Source organism: Necator americanus, chromosome IV (assembly GCF_031761385.1).
Source record: "Necator americanus strain Aroian chromosome IV, whole genome shotgun sequence".
Lineage (NCBI taxonomy): Eukaryota > Metazoa > Nematoda > Chromadorea > Rhabditida > Ancylostomatidae > Necator > Necator americanus.
Genome location: NC_087374.1, coordinates 13,216,636 through 13,234,328, shown reverse-complemented (window position 1 = coordinate 13,234,328; position 17,693 = coordinate 13,216,636). Strand labels below are relative to the sequence as shown.

The following is a 17,693-nucleotide window of genomic DNA, read 5'->3' as shown; positions in this document are numbered from 1 at the left end:
GCAGAAAATCAGTCAATTTCTTTAGCCATTACGTGTTAGGTTCAACCTAATGGTAAGTACTGTAGTGAATTTTCTCGCATAATTTTGCTATCGTAAGTCAGCTGACCTAATTAGGACATGGAAAATCTGAAATTTGCAACTGGATGTGAAGTTACTACGAAAACTTCGCTTGAGAGGTTTGGAACAAGTGAATGAAGGTACTAAACCAAGAAGATTAAAGGTTACAAAAGGATCTGATGAAAGGCAAAAAGATTTTCATCAACACCTTTGCAATGGAAGACAGTCAAATTTAATAAATGAAAAAAACGTGACCGTATCGAAGGGGAAAGACGATGAGCAACTTTTTGTGTAGATAATATCCAGGATTGGTTAGTACATAAAAGAGGTGATTCTCGAATTATTTTTTTCAATCCCGATCTAGGACTTTTCCTTCATGTTAGTAGTTGGAGATCGAACTTTATTCACCATGGTACTATTTGGGAATGATTGAATTCTCATACACTATATCGGATATCGAGAGAATAACAGGTGAGCGGTGAAGAGGTCCATGAATAAGGCAGTGACACTCGGTTTTTCGGACTGATCTTAGAGATTTTCGTGGTTTGTCTTAGAGGCTTAGTCCTTGTTGTCTAGCACAGCTCAATCTTTTGAGGAATTCCGCGACAGGTTCATGAAAACTTGCCCAGGAAAAAAAGTAAATCTCTTCCAGTACATTGTGTAAGTTAATTCATCGATGGTTTCCAGAGTGCTAATCCGAGAATGTTGATGGGTGTTGCAGTCTGATATGGTCAGCAGTCAACAGCCAAACTAGTTCCATAAGTCGTGTTCCATTCAAAGTTAAACGACATACTAAGGGCATTCAGTAGGGGTAGACTTCTCCAAATATGGCGGTAGTTTTTTGCAATATTAATATAATGTACTACTGGTAAATTTGAATCAAAGTATCCAGCTTTTTACAGAAATCAGTTAAAGGTATCGTACCACGAAACTAGCATAGTTAGGAAGCCCGTGGAGAAATATAGAGCGTGGGGTGTTGATTAAGAGGATGATCGTGGCCCCACTCAGTTCCTCTTAATCTTCCTGCAAAACAGCCTAAGGGAACTGCGCTTGTTCCCACGAAGTACCTCCGAACGCACCATCCTTGTGCACGCGTCGCAACCGCTAGCGAGTGGTCGAAAATCAATGAAGTCTCCTCAACAACTTATTCGAGCAAAACCAAGGAATAGATAACTGAAGGACCCGGAGCGTGTGCAAAGGAGCGCGTTCCAACGTACCTCGTTGGAACAAAACAGTTTCCCACGCCGTTTTTCAGAAGGATCAAAGAGAATTGAGTGGGGCCACGGTCATAATCGTAATTTTAAGGCAGAACTTTATGTTTTCCATCAGGTTTCCACACTAAGTCAGTTTCGTGATACGCTGTCTTCAAAGCGATGATCACATTTCGTGAACAGATGTTTTGAGTTGAAAACTACGGCTAAAACATTGCAACCACAAAGAATCAGTTGCGATGATGATGCGAATCGGGAACGTGGGACTTCCAACTATTGGAATTTTTTCTTCTCAGAAACTCCAGACATGTAACTCCACTTCATGCTACAGCTTTAAAGACAATGTATTACGAAATTTCCGATGTTCAGATCTTCTACACCAGCGTGTAGATAATGGTAAGATTGTAGTTCACGATTGTGAGAGGGATCGCTCAGTTCCTAGAAAAAACCTGTATATTAGCCGCCAAACTTCTCTTCTCCAACGTTGCGTCTCATTACGCGATACAACGCAACTTCGTCGTCGTTCAACGTCCGTAATACAGCTACTATCGCTGAAATAAGCAGCAGAAGTCGGCCCAACTGCACAATCGCAGATACGTTGCTGATTGCCCGCGTCCTATCACCCGTAATAAGTTGCATCGTTGGGACGAAGAAAAACTGCGCTATTATACACGCGTTCTTCTGGATGTGTGGTTGCCGGAGAGCAAGGAGGGGAACTGAACATGATACTTCCCATATTCCTGAACCGAACCACCCCCACCACCATCCACTCGTTTAGAAGAAGAACAACGAAATTTCCTCGGTACTCCGCAATAATGAACTCAGAGAGTAAATTCAGTAATGGACTATATACTGCAATATTTTCTCTTTCTAAAAGTTAACTGGAAACTCAGAAAAATACCAGAACAAAAAACTCGCGCTTTTGATAGTTTTATTATATAATGCAATGTTAAGATAGTAGAAATAGTACTAAAACCTTTTGAACGAACATCACCTCTGAGTACTTATTGGCCAACCCGTTACGAGATATCTGGGAAAGAGAGAAGAGGTCCCAGCACTAAAGAGTAGAGGCACTTACGCATCAAACCTGAATGGATGGCATTGCGATGAAGAGACACTCTTTGAACGACCTTGAGGTCTCCTCTCAATTATTCAGGACATTAAGATGTAATAAAGCAGCTAAATAAACAGCTGCAACTGGTTCCACCATTCTCAGAAAGAGCGTTACTAGCAAGTCCCGCAAAACTAACGATATCAAATTGTTCGCCAGCTTCCGGTAGTTCACGGTTGTCAGGAATGTGGGGAAGTCTCGACTCAGTAAACCTCAGCAGCAACGTATAACAAAGAAATACATGGCGCAACTTCTTAGGAACTGGCAAAGGAGAAAGTATAAATAATAATAATAACAATAATAATAATAATAAGAGAAGGAAATCAAACTCTCCGATAGCAACTAATTAAGCAGCAAATATGAGTTTTGAAACTTGTTCTGAAAGCCTCGAAATAAGGTTTTTGAATAACTTCCAGACAGGTGACAGTGGCAATTGAAACTAATAAGAAATTCGAATCATAATGCTGTAAGGCGACTATCGTTAACGGCAAAACAACACCGTGTGAGGTTATTATGATCAGAAGCACGAGCTGGTCTGTTTGCTTAGTGTTATAAGGTGAATACTGATTGTTTATTGATTATCAAACAAAGAGAATGAAATTATCACTTTTTACAAGGCAAAGATGAATAAACAACACATGCTAGCACCGGAATAGGATGTTCTCCACGTGTAATCGAGAAAAAATTAGTAATTACAGAAATGACCCATAAAAATGAAGTAATCCTTCACCAAGCTAAGAGAAAACTGAGGAAGATACAAGAATAAAGCTTCAGTAAAGCGCCTTCAGTTGTAGTCCTTAACAACAACAACAACAACAACAACAACAACAAAATCTTAAAGAGGTCATAATTAAGAAAAGTCATGGTGTCTGAAATGAAAAAATGGATTATATTTTCTAGCAACGAGAACACAGTTCAGAACACATAAAATAAAGAAAACAAATAATCGTCGAAAAGACCAGAGATCACACTCCTTTTGCTCGAAATATTCTTTGCTGCAAACGCGTTTTTTTTTTTTTTAAAATGGCATTCCATATGAGATCCGATATTGACTCTAAACTCGAGAATTTTTCCCATTGAGCAAGCGAGTGATATTATAAATGTGAGTAGTTAGCCACTAGAACTAAATCGAGGATAGTATTCAGAAGCCTCAGCACCATAGATGGGAATATGAATCTGACGCACCAACTGTGGTCCTCCTTTTTTCTTTTTTCCTTTTCTTTTCTTCTTCTTCTTCTCTCCGAAAAATACTACAGAATCATTTGAACTCCTCTTTATTCTTCGCACGAAATGCAAGCATAACTTGAAAACGAACTTGCAAACGAGCGAATGCAGCGTTTGTTGGGTCTCGAAATTACATATTGCACGCCAAAACGCGAGTGATCACGTAAAATCATCGCAACATACGTTAAAGGCATCACTCCACGAACCTGAGGTGGTACGGATTTCAGGTGGAGTATTCGTATACGGCATAGTAGATTATGGAGAGGGGGTGATTCCGTTCATTTCTTCCTAATTGCCGTAAAAACGGCCGGGAAGATGCGGCGCGTGCACAAGGCTGGCGCGCTCCAATCAAACTCGTTGTAGAGAATAGCGCGCCGAAACGCTCGAAGCCGTATCGTCCGGGGCCGTTTTTTGCGGCAATTAGGAAGAAATGGACGGAATCATCTTTCTCTCCATAATCTACGATCCCGTATACGAATACTCCACTTGATATACGTACCACCTCAGATTCGTGGGGTGATGCCTTTAACTGAGGAGGCCTGATCTTGATCCAACTATTTCAGACTACGGTTTTGCATCCAAATCATGTCGTCTGAGCCGAATACATTGAGCTCGTCTTAAGAACGGAATAAACCAACTTGAGGTGTTGGGAGTACTTGAGGTGGTGCAGGGAATTGTTGTATGGTGCAGAAGAAGCAAATGCACCATACAACAATTCCCTGCACTGTTTCGATTTCTTAGATTTCAGAGAAACCCTGGGACAAGCATAAAAGCACCGGCAATTGCGGTTATTTTGCATTCATAAGAAGAAAACTTTCAAGTGATAATTGGTTGGTAATCGCATGTGGAGAATTATTCGCTAAGAACTTTTTCATAACATTTGACTTTCAAAAACCTTTGACAGTCATCATAACCTTCGACTTACGTCAGCGTCGAGTCTCTAGAATATTAAAGTCTTACAATACGATTTTGCACAAAAAGCCAATTGATAAGAGATCGGTGAAGGCTGTAACTAAGGCTTGATTCAAATGACAGGTATTTTACGTGGCATTGTGACCAGTAAAAATTTCTATAGGAGTGCAAGTTCTGTCAATTTTACCGCTCTAGTTATTCATATGTGCAAAAAAAAAAACACAAACATTGGAATCAGTGACACCGGATTTTTTCCCAGTAAAAATTGACCGGATTTTTTCCCAGTAAAAATTGTGACAGATCATACTCATCAATATTACTTACATAATTCTTCAATGACCTTACCTGTACCTGCACTAACCGCAGTCGTAATCATTTTTGTGCCACGAAATCATTCGATCCATTCTTCTCTGTGGTGAATATCTGAAGTATGTAAGATCCAGCTCCCGGCGGCAGAGATCGAAAAGCTGGACCAATCTGAAAAAAATAGAGCTGTCCATGTCACTAGCGTACAATCCTGATTGGACCCATACCTTTCTTCCACAGCTGTTTTCGTGAATGGACTTTTGCGTTTATCACTCGGCTTACGACACCCTACCTCCAGCGCCCAGTCCAGTAGTCGAAAGTGAGGGCTACAATTAAAAGCGTGGAACAATCGAACCACCAAAATCAGGTAGCTAATTAGCAATTTGACCTAGGCGAAAAAAACATACTGATTGTAGAACAATGCGCGTATAATTTTATTGAAGACAACAAAATGTCTAGCGAAATCTCCAATCTGCAAAAAACTTGCACAAGAACTAAGTCTGTGATCTAAAAATCAGATTAAACGTACCTCGGGGATCGTTATCAACCAAAACACCGGCAAATTCCTTCTTCGATAACCTTCTTGTTCGAATAAGTGCCTTTTTTTCTCAAAAATTGCTCGAAGATGGACAAGAGCTCTGAGACGTATGATAATTCAAGACACTGGCAAATAGATAAACCCTACAAGAATAGAAGAATGTTAGTAGGAACAAAAATATATACATTAACATTAAGAAAAAATCAAATACAAACATCTTCATGTAATTTTGCAACAATAATTTCCTCTAATCTACAGACGTAAGTTTTTGTGAAAGAAGATAGAAACGAGACGATGTTTGGCCATATTTGAAAATCCCTACTGTTCTGTTTCTTTTTTTGGAAAACATACCCCCGATTCCATGATAGAGAGATGGATTCTACGACAAATACTGGGATAAAGCCCGCACAACACGCCAAGAAAAAGCTATGGACGAAGAATAAGCAAATTGCTAACTTACGCCACTGCCCGTCCTGCCGCTACAATTGGGCTCTGTTGAAAGTAGGCGACGAGGTCGTGTCCCCAAGCGAGTACGCAATGCCGAATATCCAATTCCTCGTACGAGCAACGATCGATCACTTCGAGTATGTCCCTGTTTGTTAGGACAACAGTCGAAAAGTGAAATAACGCCGGAGGTCAAATATGCTGTGACGTACAATGCATGCAATCGAACATATCGATTTCATAAATGGACTAATCGGGACTGTTTTCACCCCACCACTATTTTTGAGAGATATTTGAAAACAGCTGTCAATTACAGATGAACACCTACTCAACGCCTTGAGATGGATGAAACAGATGTAGCATAGCGTTCGACAATTTCTTCCCTTCCACGCTTTTCAAAAGGCCGTCGCTTAGTATGAGTATTCCTTAAAAATCTCAAAAAGCTGCTATTGAAAGCCAATTCAGAAAATGGCTAACCAGCAACGATTTTCGGCTCATAGTCGAGGTGACGTGCTACCGTGATTCCTGCTCGATTTTGTCGGAATTGTCGCATAGTCAACCGAAAGCATGACAGTTCATGAGCACGAGCCTCGACCGACTGCAAAAAATACTGTTTAATACTGCAATGGTTTACCGTTCTGTAGACAATTATTGAGTGTACCGGACTGTTAAAATGGTACAGACAGGAATAATAGGAATGTGAATAAGGATATATGGACGGCTACTCTTACCAGTTCAGTGAAAAAGAAAGAGCGTAAAAAAGCAGAAAAAAGTGAAAAAAAACATTCACCACATCACAACTGCATTTGAACAACCCCTGAGCTGAACCAATCTACCAAGGTCTTCTTTTCATTAGTTTCAGCCACGTTATTATAACTCCCATTAGGTGGAGCTTCACAAGTGTGCAAAGTTTATTAATTATTTAATATTATTCCCAATAATTAAAAGAAAGAAAGAAAAGAAGTAAAAGATGAGAAAGAAAAAATCTAGTGGGCAAAACAATTAAACGAGCCATCGAACTACAGAAACTACTTCGAACCACAAAGTAAAATAAAAAATGCTGCTCCACCATACTCACAAATTTTTGGTCAAAAAATAATTAGTAGGGTATTGCGACACTAAATACATGGATTTTGCGTAGAAAGTGATCTTTGGATAAAAAAAAACTCTGTAGCTAAAAAGATATGCAACCTACAATATTAGGAATATGTGGATCATTTTTCCCTGGGTACGCCGGTAGACGTAATCCATTTGGAGCTTTCGATTCTCGAGCGTCAATGCGTAAGAATTTGGAAGGATGCCTAAAAATCCAAATATTCTTGCAACAAACAGTTAAGTAACTCTGATAAATATAAAAAAGATAGGCCATAGATACGTGACAGTTTCCAGTCATGTTGATGATCCCAGGATTTATGCATAAACAAATTGACGTGAACACGATCAACAGGTTGGTCCCATGAATTTAGGCATACGAGACCATACGTAATCACGTACATTCACGCACTATTTGTACAAATGAGATGAAAAGCTACCAAAACGACAACAAAAGAGTTAATACAAAAATAACCCCACCAAGTCCCTCTAAAGGTCGCAGGCGAAAACTCAAAAATAGCGCTTTGGTCCCATGCCCCATGAAAATCGGAGATTAGTACGCAGGAGAGAAAACATCCAAGAAGTCTCAATCAGAAGAACAGATAGCTCCCAGCTTCACAGATTTTCGTTAACGGCTCACAGTTGAAAGGGTGCGCAGCTTGTTTATTCACTTGTAAACACCCATAGGTGTGCCATAAAAAAGAAACAGAAAAGAGCAGAGCTCACTAGAATTCCGCCTAAGCTTTATACAGCAGAGTTGGCCATAAGCCAGCACCTTGTGTGGTTTGTTAGCAGGTGATTCTCCTGCTGCAGGAGGCGAGAAATCCTCACGAGATCCTTTTCCCAAAAACGGGACGCTACAGTAGAACAACGGTTACCAGGGTTTGGGTGACCAACTTAACCCAAAACAGACGAGTCCCTCAGGAAGGAAGCGGAAGGGCTCACTAACTTTATTATCTTTGAACCTTGGGATATACAATGTTTTTTGCCTTTGTTTTTTTCTCTTCTTTCGTCTTTTCACATTCTTTCTTGCTCTTTTGGCATACACCGAACATGAGAATTCTAAAGGTGGGAGCTGGTGGTCCAGAAATATCGATACAGTCGTTTTAATCCCGAAACTAGAGAAGTCTACCAACCTTAGTTTAGCCTCTAGATACAACTTTTCGACGAAAAAAAATTGATGTAATGGCAGCGTCATAGAACATCCTCTCCTGCACACTCCATTTCTTCCACAAAATTTTATGGCCGGATAACATTCCTCAAACTTTACTCAGGAAATTAATGGTAGAACTAGTACTTTACTAAACCGGAAGTTAAGAAAAAGTAACGTTGGGAGGAAAAAATGAAGGAAACTCACATCATTGAGTATCTTTCCACACGACTTTCACCGCCCTTTCCCTTCGCTACTTTTTTCATGTATTCTTCAGGATTATGAGAATCAGATGCGAACGTTGGGACGGACATACCCTGGAATACTTCAGAATGATCTTAAACGAACAAATTGTATCAAGAAGTCCAACAAAATTTTTTTTATGTGCATTTTTACCGTATCCAAATCAGAAGAATCAAAGGCAGTAATAGGTCTAACACTACTAAGTGAGAAGCAGAGCTTTGTTATTTCTGCAGAATCTCCGAAAACATTCGGGTAAAAAGCACTGCATACAAAGCCTAGAAATTAGAAGAATCTCTTATATTTCTCACGATCTTCGCTGCAGTTCTTTCATTCTCTTTGAAGTTCCAGAGGTTAATCGCGCATAATTTGACTCGTATTCTTATCACCTAAAAACTAGTCCAGAGAATCAGTATCTAATCACTTCTTTACCGTTTTTCTTTTTGTTTCCTTTTTCTTTACTATGCTTAGACAACGGATAAAATGATCGAATTAATTTTAAAGACAGAAATAAATTGAAGTCTCACCAGGTGTTTTCGAATGATGTTATGGCCACGACTTAGAGGGTAATCCTGAAAAGTAACAGGTAGATGTTTAGAAACAAAATGTGGAACTTGTGTCCAATCCAACTACGTAAAGCAGTAATTCGACGCAACTAAACATTTCAGAGAGGAAACTTGAAATGGAAGAGCCAGAAAGCAACAGCCCAATTCCAAAGCTAATGGAATAATGAATTTTCATTTGACGTATAATCTGCTTTACTTTAAACTCAGATTCAAGATCAAGACCTCCAGCAAAATGTCAAAAATTTCAAGCTACTTCCAAATGGGTTGAAGCGGCTTCAAGTTCAGATACAAAGCAACTGTTTAAGAATAGCATCTAAAGCTACCAATCCAACGAAGATCCAAATTTTCGGATCACAAAAGCTTTGCGTGCCTCATTTTCCTGGACAGAGTAGGGCCTCACAACATCACAAGACTTAGACTTGAATCCATGTTTCAATGCGTAGGGTCAAAAGTAGTCCACGTCTGTAGTTCACCAAAGGGCAAGAGCACACGGTCTTCCTCGCATGGCGCAAATACACGATGCGAGGAGAAACCGCGTGATTTGGACGTTTGACGTTAATGCAGGTAAAATGTGAAATAAGAAAGTCAATAAATAAGTCAAGGTACACTAAGCCCCATACTGATATCAAGTTCTGCTCAGCTTAATAATTTGTGGTGGAAAGGTATTGGATTTTATTTTCAGCTAAAAGTTTTCACTTGTTAAAAGAAAGTGGATGCAATATGTAAATGGAGACTAGAATTACTACTTATTATCAGTGAATTACTATTACTATTATTATTACTCGAGGAGGAGGAGGTGTAGCGCGGTCGGTTAGAGGTTCCGCTTCTTGCACGATCGATCGGAGGTTCGAATCCGCCCTAGTGCTCACCAAGCCTTTCATCCCTCCGGGGGTCGATGAGTTGGTACCAGCCTTGTCTGGGAGGATAAAGGCACTGACTTGACATATCGGCTAGCCACCACAAGTCATTGGATAGGCCAATTACACGTTCGTGAACCTCAAACGATTCTGAATTGAAGTGAACGTGGGGGCGCATCCCAAGCGGATTGATTAACGCCAGAAACTTTATCCTCCATCCTTTTATTATTATTACTATTACTATTACTATTATTATTATTACTGAATTAATTTTAATCGAAATTCCTCGTACGCTCCTCTTAAGATCTTAGCTGATGGTTGCTAGACAGAGGCTTATCAAATCCCGCTGACATGCAAACACAACACAGCAATTAGCCATATCCATGTGTTTGTGGTGTCTGGATATCGGCCAAACAACCAATCAACCACTAGATGCTCAGATCTTTTTAAATTGAACTACCACACTTAAAATCTAAACATATGTTTTACACAAGAAAGCAGTGAACTTCTAATCCTGGCACATTTACGTCTCCAAAATCCAAATACCAATATTCCGGATATACCGCTGACAGTAATCATTCACCGGGATTTTTTTAATCCGAGATAAAGTCAGTAGCGTAGTTCAGCCTGAAAAGCATGTTAGGAAGCGGCTTACTTTATAATGTGCTTGCTTTGTGACATCTCTCAACTGATTTTCTCTTCGTGTACGATAATCTAGCTTGTCCTCGTCAAGTGGTCGCACGTAGAATCGGCATTTGTTCCGCGGATCCTCAAAGTCTAAAGAGTGAAGAGAAGTCTTATTTGATTTTAGCAACAATTTTCTTATCGATAAAAAAATTGACATAAGGGAATGTGCATCAAGTCATGTGAATAGAAGTAGGAAGTAAGTAGGAGTAGGAGTAAGTAGGAGGAAGAAGTAGAAGAGGATAAAAATAACACCGCCGAGTGATTCTCCTAATTCGTGGAAACATATTGTAGAGAATAAAAAAAAACATACCAGCCCACTGGCTGTAAACAGATAATGTTCGAGAAAGTGGTGAGTTTTTCTATTAACAGTAGATGTGATATCCGCATTATTTCCAAGATCACTGGTTACATTTTTGCAATCCTTTTTTGTGAGTTCTCAGCAGACTCCTCAGCGACTCGATCGAAAATCGGGTTTCAACTCTAACGAATTCGAATATTCAGAAACTCGAATGGTCAAACGTCAAAAGTTTTTATTAAAAACATCGGAAGCAAACATCCGAAAATTCAGGCAAAAACAAAAGATGAAAATGTGAAGATTCGATGGGTGTTCGATCAGTAAATGCCGACAGTACCTCTGCCTGAAACGTCACTACGCTCTGCGATGGATCCTTTAATTTGTGGAAGCCGCTATCGCAGCAATACTACCTATGTATTGTGTTATGTGTTACGCGCTTTATTATAACGATTATAGACTCTTCCTCTATCAGCGTGCAGAAATCTAGTGGTGTGAATTTTTGAAGTTCAACAATTCAGATATTCTATTAGAGCTACAAAATTCGAAAACTCAAAGAAGAAGAAAACTGAGGAACTCGAAAATTCAAGAAAAATGAAGAAAAGAGAAGAAAAACATGCGAATAGGGAGCGCTACCTCTCTGGATCTCAATACAAATTTGAAAAGTACTATACAACTCTCAATTAGTTGCGACTAATAATTCCGTTTACTCACTTTAACCTGATGTTATGAACTTCCCCAAGAAGAAGAAAGAAGCATATCAATCACCTACGAATCGCACGACTTTTTTCTTCTTCGAATGCGTCTCGAACTCCTCGCGCCACTTTATTCGTTCTTTAACAGACAGCTTTGTCTCATTTACATCAGTAAGAAGCTGAAAATAACGTCAGTTAACTGAGAGAAATCCGCTGAAGGTAAAGATGTTCACTCACTTCATGATGTTGTGTAAGGCAAGATCGCAATCGCGAAGGCGGTGGAGCTGAAAGCGAAAAAGCGTTGTAAATGACTCGTTATCCTCTTTCTACCTCCATTTTTTTTTTGAAAATAACAGAAGCAACATTGACTCAATTTTCTAAAGAATAATTTATCAAAACCTGTATCCATGGGTTTTTGTTCCAATTGCCCATCCTTTTCCACAGCTCTTCTTTTCGGATGGAAATCTACAACGTGGAAATCACAGCTTATCAGAGGAGGTCATATTTACTAGCTACTGCTTCAGCTTCAGATGAACCTTCGGTTGTCAGGTGTAATGCAGCCATACCAATTACTCGAAGGAAAACGGACAAGCACTTCATGACTGATCTTACGTACAATCTATATCTTTAGCGAGGGGATGGGCGTGGGTATAATATTCAGTGAACATAAGAAGGAGGATTATTTTGTTTTTATTTCTTCTCTATAAAATGACACAAGAAATACGAGGTCAAACACTTCAAAATTTCTACGAGATAGAAGCAAATTGGGACGTTTAAGAAAGGAACCCAGCTGCCCTCGGGCTATCGCTAGTGAGTTTAATGTGGTCGGACTGCCAACTCAACAAGTCAAACATTGGGTTCTTGAAATCAAGGTTTAAATCTTTGCGCACAAATCAAAAACTTTGGCCCGAAAGCTGGAAGCATTTTGAACTCAAACAGAAAACCCTAAAATGAATAGCAAGGAAGAATGGCTCCCAACTACGTCGAGAACTGGCGGCATACTTCGGATGGCTCTTCTGATTTGAATGAGACGTTCGAATCAATCGCTCTCATGATCGATCAGTTACCGATCACTACCAGGTTTCGTCAAGCCAAGGTGGGATTTAGTGCAGTGGCTACGTTAGCGGTCGAAAAGTAGGCTTAGAGTTTATCTGCATAGTTGAGAACAAATTTCATCACTTAGATTGTGAATTGAATCGCCAATTTCAGGCTCTAAAGTAGGCAATTTGCCGTTGATCAATAAAATCAATCAACAAGCTGGTGTACAGCTCATCAAAAATCAACACAACATTCAGTTTCCAAATGTTTCAGAACCCCATCAATCACTAAAACGCTCGAGATTCTACTAAATTTATTGAGTCTCAAGCATTCACTGCAGCATGCAACACTCTTCGGTTCTACCACATCGAGTTACATCCATCACAGGCACGACCGCTGCAAAGTTCTATGACGATGGATATTCATTTTTGGCTTGAAAACATAATTTGGCAGAAGCTTTCACTCCAGAGGATCAATGAGTTAGTATAGGAGAAGAGTTGTTAAGCAATCGAGAAATCTACAACTCCAAAAAGCCAAATTTTGTTACAGCAAAAAACCTCAATTTTAACATCAAAAATTCATGTGTAGTAATTATAAAGATTTATTTCCTTTTACATTAGTACCAGATCAATGATCGTTGTAACTTCCAAAAAATTCCTAATGCCCTCTCAAAAAACTTATATTACGCTTGAAACACAACCTTAAAGCTTGTTAAGGAATTAGTAATCCTAGCCTCTCTGTTACTAGGAAAGCAACGAGAGAATAGAAACAAAGCTAATTTCTTGCTCTTTCAATCGAAATACTTCCATAAGTATCACGCAAATTTCAAGAAGCATCGTAATCAATATAGGTCAACTGTTGAGAGGAAAATAAGGAAAAACTAAATCCGAAATCGATCACGACTTCAAAAGATATAAATATCTCTGAAATAAGAAACTCACCAAGCGTGTCAAGTATATCCAGCGGACGTTTTCCACCCAAAGCCACATTCTCTTCATCTTAAAAAAAAAGATTAGAAGTAAACTAAACTATTGCTGAGACTGCGAATAAATAAAAATTGTAGTAGCTAAGGAAAAAAAAAACTAAAATAGGCATGTCCAGCAAGTATTACTTGCCTGGGAATAGCTCTCCAGACCAATCGAACACTAAAAAGACATAGATAAGTATAAAACGTCGCGCACAAATAAGAAAAGAGAAGAAACCTACAAATTTCGTGTTTTCCCTTCGCCTCTTCGGTATCAATTTCGACGAGGTTTACTTCTAAAAAGGGAAGGATAGAGGCATGTCAATAGATAAATTATTGATAAATATGAAATTATCTGAAAAAAGTAAACACCTTCGGGAGGTCCAGCGTCTAAAATCTCGTCACCACCATCTTCTCCCTCATTAACCCAAGGTAGGTCTATAGTGGGTTTATCTTCGCTAGAAACAAGTATCTGTTTCTTTATTTACAAATGAATGTATGCTGAAATGTTGAAATAACCTGAGTTCTTGCTGTCGAGGTGGACTCGATGCTCGTTCGCGATCGGGAAGAGCTGACCGAATATTCATTGCTGCTATCATTTCGGAGACACATACAGCAACTAAAACCATTAGAAATGCACTAATTTAGAAAAGTATTAGAAGAAAATCGCTGGTGAGATAAGGACAAACTCGCCTTGTTCCGGATTGATGTCCAACTTCAACCCCTTCATCTGCTTCAACAGCTCGTTCTCGATCGCTGCTTGTCGATCTGACTGCTCGTCATCGTCTTCCTCCACATCGTCAGCATCGTCGTCCGAGCTTTCCTCACCAGCACGTGCTCGAGCCAACTGCTCCGACTTTGCTCTTTAAATTAGTTTCACGTTTCAATTCTTATATTCACGATTAGAGAAGTAAAACAATGAAGCAGAAATGAAATAGCTACGAAACAATTGAAACACTTAACAAACCGAAACGATAGAATACCAATATTTCGTGGAGCCACAAAAACAACGTAGTAAAAGGGCAATAAAACAATAATATATAGTATATATAGCATACATATACGTATTTAGAATATATAGTAGAAAGAAAAAATAATATCTGAAGAAAACCTACTTTCGTCGAAAAAATATATGCTGACGCTCTTTATCCATCTCTTCCAGCTCACTGTCCCTAATTGCTTTTTCTTCGCGGAAAACCTCAAGTTTGGCAAACATGTGGAAATTCTCGATTTCACCCTCTGCAACATGGAATTTTTTATGTGCAACGAAACAAAGTTGAGTTTTCGATTGTATGAATAAAGTGTTCTCTATCAGATAAGATTATTCTTCGAATTTAGGAAAACGAACGGGTAAGTGAAGGCAAAGAATTCTTAATATTTCATCTATTCATACACAAATCTTTCATCACCCTTATTGAAAAGTATTTGACAGCAATAAACCAATAAATCCTATGCGAAATATTCGAGAAAAAAGATCGGAACTGCAAAGTAATGTGATCTTACTGTAATCATCTGGTTCCAAGTTGTGCATTCGTAGTATAACTTTGACTATAAAGGTTGAGTGATCGATGAGAAAATCACGTTCCTCCTCTTCTTCTGGAGAAAGCGCTTTCGGACGACCATTACTGTCCAGACCGAAATGGAGACGATAACGTTCCTCGATAAAAGAGCGCACACTCGATATGTCTGTAAGAACCAAAAATATTGTCAAGCAGAAGAAATGGGCTCTTTAACTATGTCTAACGCTAAAACACAGTTCTCACCTTCATCTTTATTAAAAATAATCTCATCAGCATTTTGAATATGTTTCCTTATTACATCCCTTTTGTTGTAAAGCAGATCTGCTAGTTCATCCTGCCCCATTTTCCGCAAAAGGAACCGTTCCCTGTCCATTGCGTCGTCCATTGATGTCACTGAAAGCGTAACGCACCCTCGCAGAAGAGATTCCTAACTGAATGATTAGCCACCTACGTTTTCGACTGGTCTTCACGCTATCGGTTATGTTGGGTTTCCACAGCGATTCTCGTGTGAAGCTACCCATTTTGATTATTGATTCATCGGCTGGCAATTTCACATCTTCTTGAGTGCAAAGAGGTGTCTCCTCTTTAACAACTTGTGACAAAAAGGGAGGCACTTTCTGCTCATACAGTGCTTCCTCCACTTGTTCATTTTCTTCGTCCTCGGTCTCAGAATCAGAGGATGGTAGCACTGAAATGCCTTTATGGAACGATGTTTTAAAACAATATTTAATTGATTACAAAGGCCATCACTCATTACACGATCAGAGTTACGTCACCGATGTCTCAGCATCTATCCACAAATCGGTGTTTTGGACCAACATAAGTCCTCAGCGCTTTTCAAACTGTCCACAATTTCTTTCAAAATTGTGTGCTTAGGAGATACTCCTACAACTTTACAGTCTCCATCCTGGTGCGTCCTCGAGAAATCTAACCAGCTAATTGTTCGACCGTTTCCCCTTTTTTTAAGAATTGGAAGTTGGAAAATTCTGTAAAACCATATACTGGCCTCCTACTTAATGGTACTCACGTTGTGGCATGGGTACGTCCTGTCACCGACGAGGTTCGGACCACAGTGTGTGCATTACCGTCGCAACTTCACTTAGGTGATCCTTAGAGGCAGCGTATCGCAAAATTGACTATGTTGGGGTCTTTGTGAGTAGAATTAGAGTTCGGGGGTAGATTACGAGTATGACTGTGGCTCAGCTCAATTCACTCTAACCGTTCCTACAAACGCCGAGGTAACCGTCTTAGTTTTTACGAGGTAAGTGAGGCTGCTCGCGCGGCTGTGAACTCTGCGGGCAGCCTTAGAACGCCCACCATTGTACGTGTTCCATAAACAGCCTATTCATTGGTTTTACTTAAATAAGCTGCAGGGAAGACCTCAGTTATTTTCTACTGCTCGTCCGTTCACGTGGATCGTGCCTTCTAATGTACCTCTTATTAATAAACGCCGTTCGCTGCTCTTCAGAACGGTTAGGTAAACTGAGCGGGCGACGCTCACAATCCTAATCTACACTCTGAAATCTGCTGTTTTGGAAGTATACCGCAAGTGGTACTCACAGCAAGTACAGTCGGGTCAAAACGACATGAAGCACGGGTAGTTGCGCAAACGACTGCGCTCGAAGCGTTACATTGGAGAGAGCGGTTGGAATCAAAGTGCGACCATGGCGAACTGCAGAGATTGAGTGGCGGTAGCGAGGATCCTTACACGATCCCAATCGCTACGCTCTGCCGAACTGTTTCGAGCGCAGCCGCTCACGCAACTGTCCGTGCTTCATGTCGTTTTGGCTCAACTCTAAAAGTAACCTTATTGACAACAGAAGTTGGCTAAACCAATGGCATCTCGTTTTGTAGTTATGACGCGCTGCGCCATGTAATGTAAAATATGAAAACCTGTGTGGGATCTCCGTGGTAAGAGCGTGAGTGCGTCCACACTTTTTGTGGCGCGGTAGCGACCAGTAGCGGTTTGGTGTGATACGGAGATAGACCAATAATATGGAATTGATATATCCACAGAAAATAGTAATAGTATTTGGGATCTCGAAAAATTAGTTCACATCCTATTTCAACCTTGAAGGGATCAATTCCCTATTGTATCTTGTTTTGTAGTTATGACGCGCTGCGCCATATAATAATGTAAAATACTTCTGAGTTGGAGATATTCGCGGAGAGAGTGAAGGATGCAGGCCTCTATCTTCTCTGCACAACTGCTCTGTTCACACTTGCAAAAACTTAAAATCAACGAGGAAAAGAACTAACGATCGTCAATCCCCGCCATGCTGACAAAATCGCACAACTATAAATCGAGAGAATGTCACCTAGAAGTGCAGTACTGGTTGAACAGCGTTTTTCGAAATAATGAAGAACCAATAAGTGATAGCAAAACTTAACAAAGTGCCGAACAGGACACGATTTCTTATCTTTATATGGATGGAAAATCTCAGCTATACACAAAACAAAAACACCGGAATATGTAACATAAAAGCCCTACAGCATGGAAGTGAAGCTGTAGGTATCACAGCACGGAAAAGTATGAAATGGGAAAGCACCAAGGCAAATTATTCGAACGCAGTATAATTTAGAGGAGAAAAAACAACCATATCTCTGCGTAGCAATTTACATATAACGACTGGGAACAGTGTTCACAACTTTTCCAAAAAAGAAGTGTGAAAAAACTACAGAAATAAGTAGGACTGGAAGTCTCACAATGAGAAGAAAAACAAAGTTCAGAAAAAGTCTCAATAAATAAAATAATCTCAAAATTTAAACGGTAATTATACATTAGAGTA

General features: G+C 39.7%; 1 protein-coding gene across 2 annotated transcripts; it reads right to left on the bottom strand.

The window, feature by feature from the left end:
* Window positions 1–1,724: 1,724 nt before the first annotated feature.
* RB195_001139 (uncharacterized protein) lies at window positions 1,725–17,182 on the bottom strand (the record flags this gene model as incomplete). 2 transcript variants are annotated; one of them, XM_064197782.1, is made up of 26 exons in its annotated part: window positions 1,725–1,819; window positions 4,877–4,992; window positions 5,049–5,147; window positions 5,229–5,293; window positions 5,351–5,459; window positions 5,820–5,951; window positions 6,132–6,228; window positions 6,281–6,401; window positions 6,999–7,104; window positions 8,253–8,362; window positions 8,813–8,857; window positions 10,364–10,485; window positions 11,456–11,561; window positions 11,620–11,666; window positions 11,782–11,847; window positions 13,362–13,418; window positions 13,536–13,565; window positions 13,627–13,680; window positions 13,757–13,842; window positions 13,904–14,003; window positions 14,078–14,247; window positions 14,500–14,623; window positions 14,888–15,070; window positions 15,148–15,297; window positions 15,356–15,592; window positions 17,164–17,182. In XM_064197782.1, the coding sequence occupies 26 exons, from the start codon at window positions 17,180–17,182 to the stop codon at window positions 1,725–1,727; spliced, it is 2,646 nt and encodes an 881-aa protein (XP_064053662.1). The 2 variants fall into 2 exon arrangements, with proteins under 2 accessions (XP_064053662.1, XP_064053663.1); XM_064197781.1 differs by lacking the exons at window positions 1,725–1,819; window positions 17,164–17,182 and adding an exon at window positions 15,932–15,941 and having other exon boundaries at window positions 4,872–4,992.
* Between the last annotated feature and the right edge of the window lie 511 nt (window positions 17,183–17,693).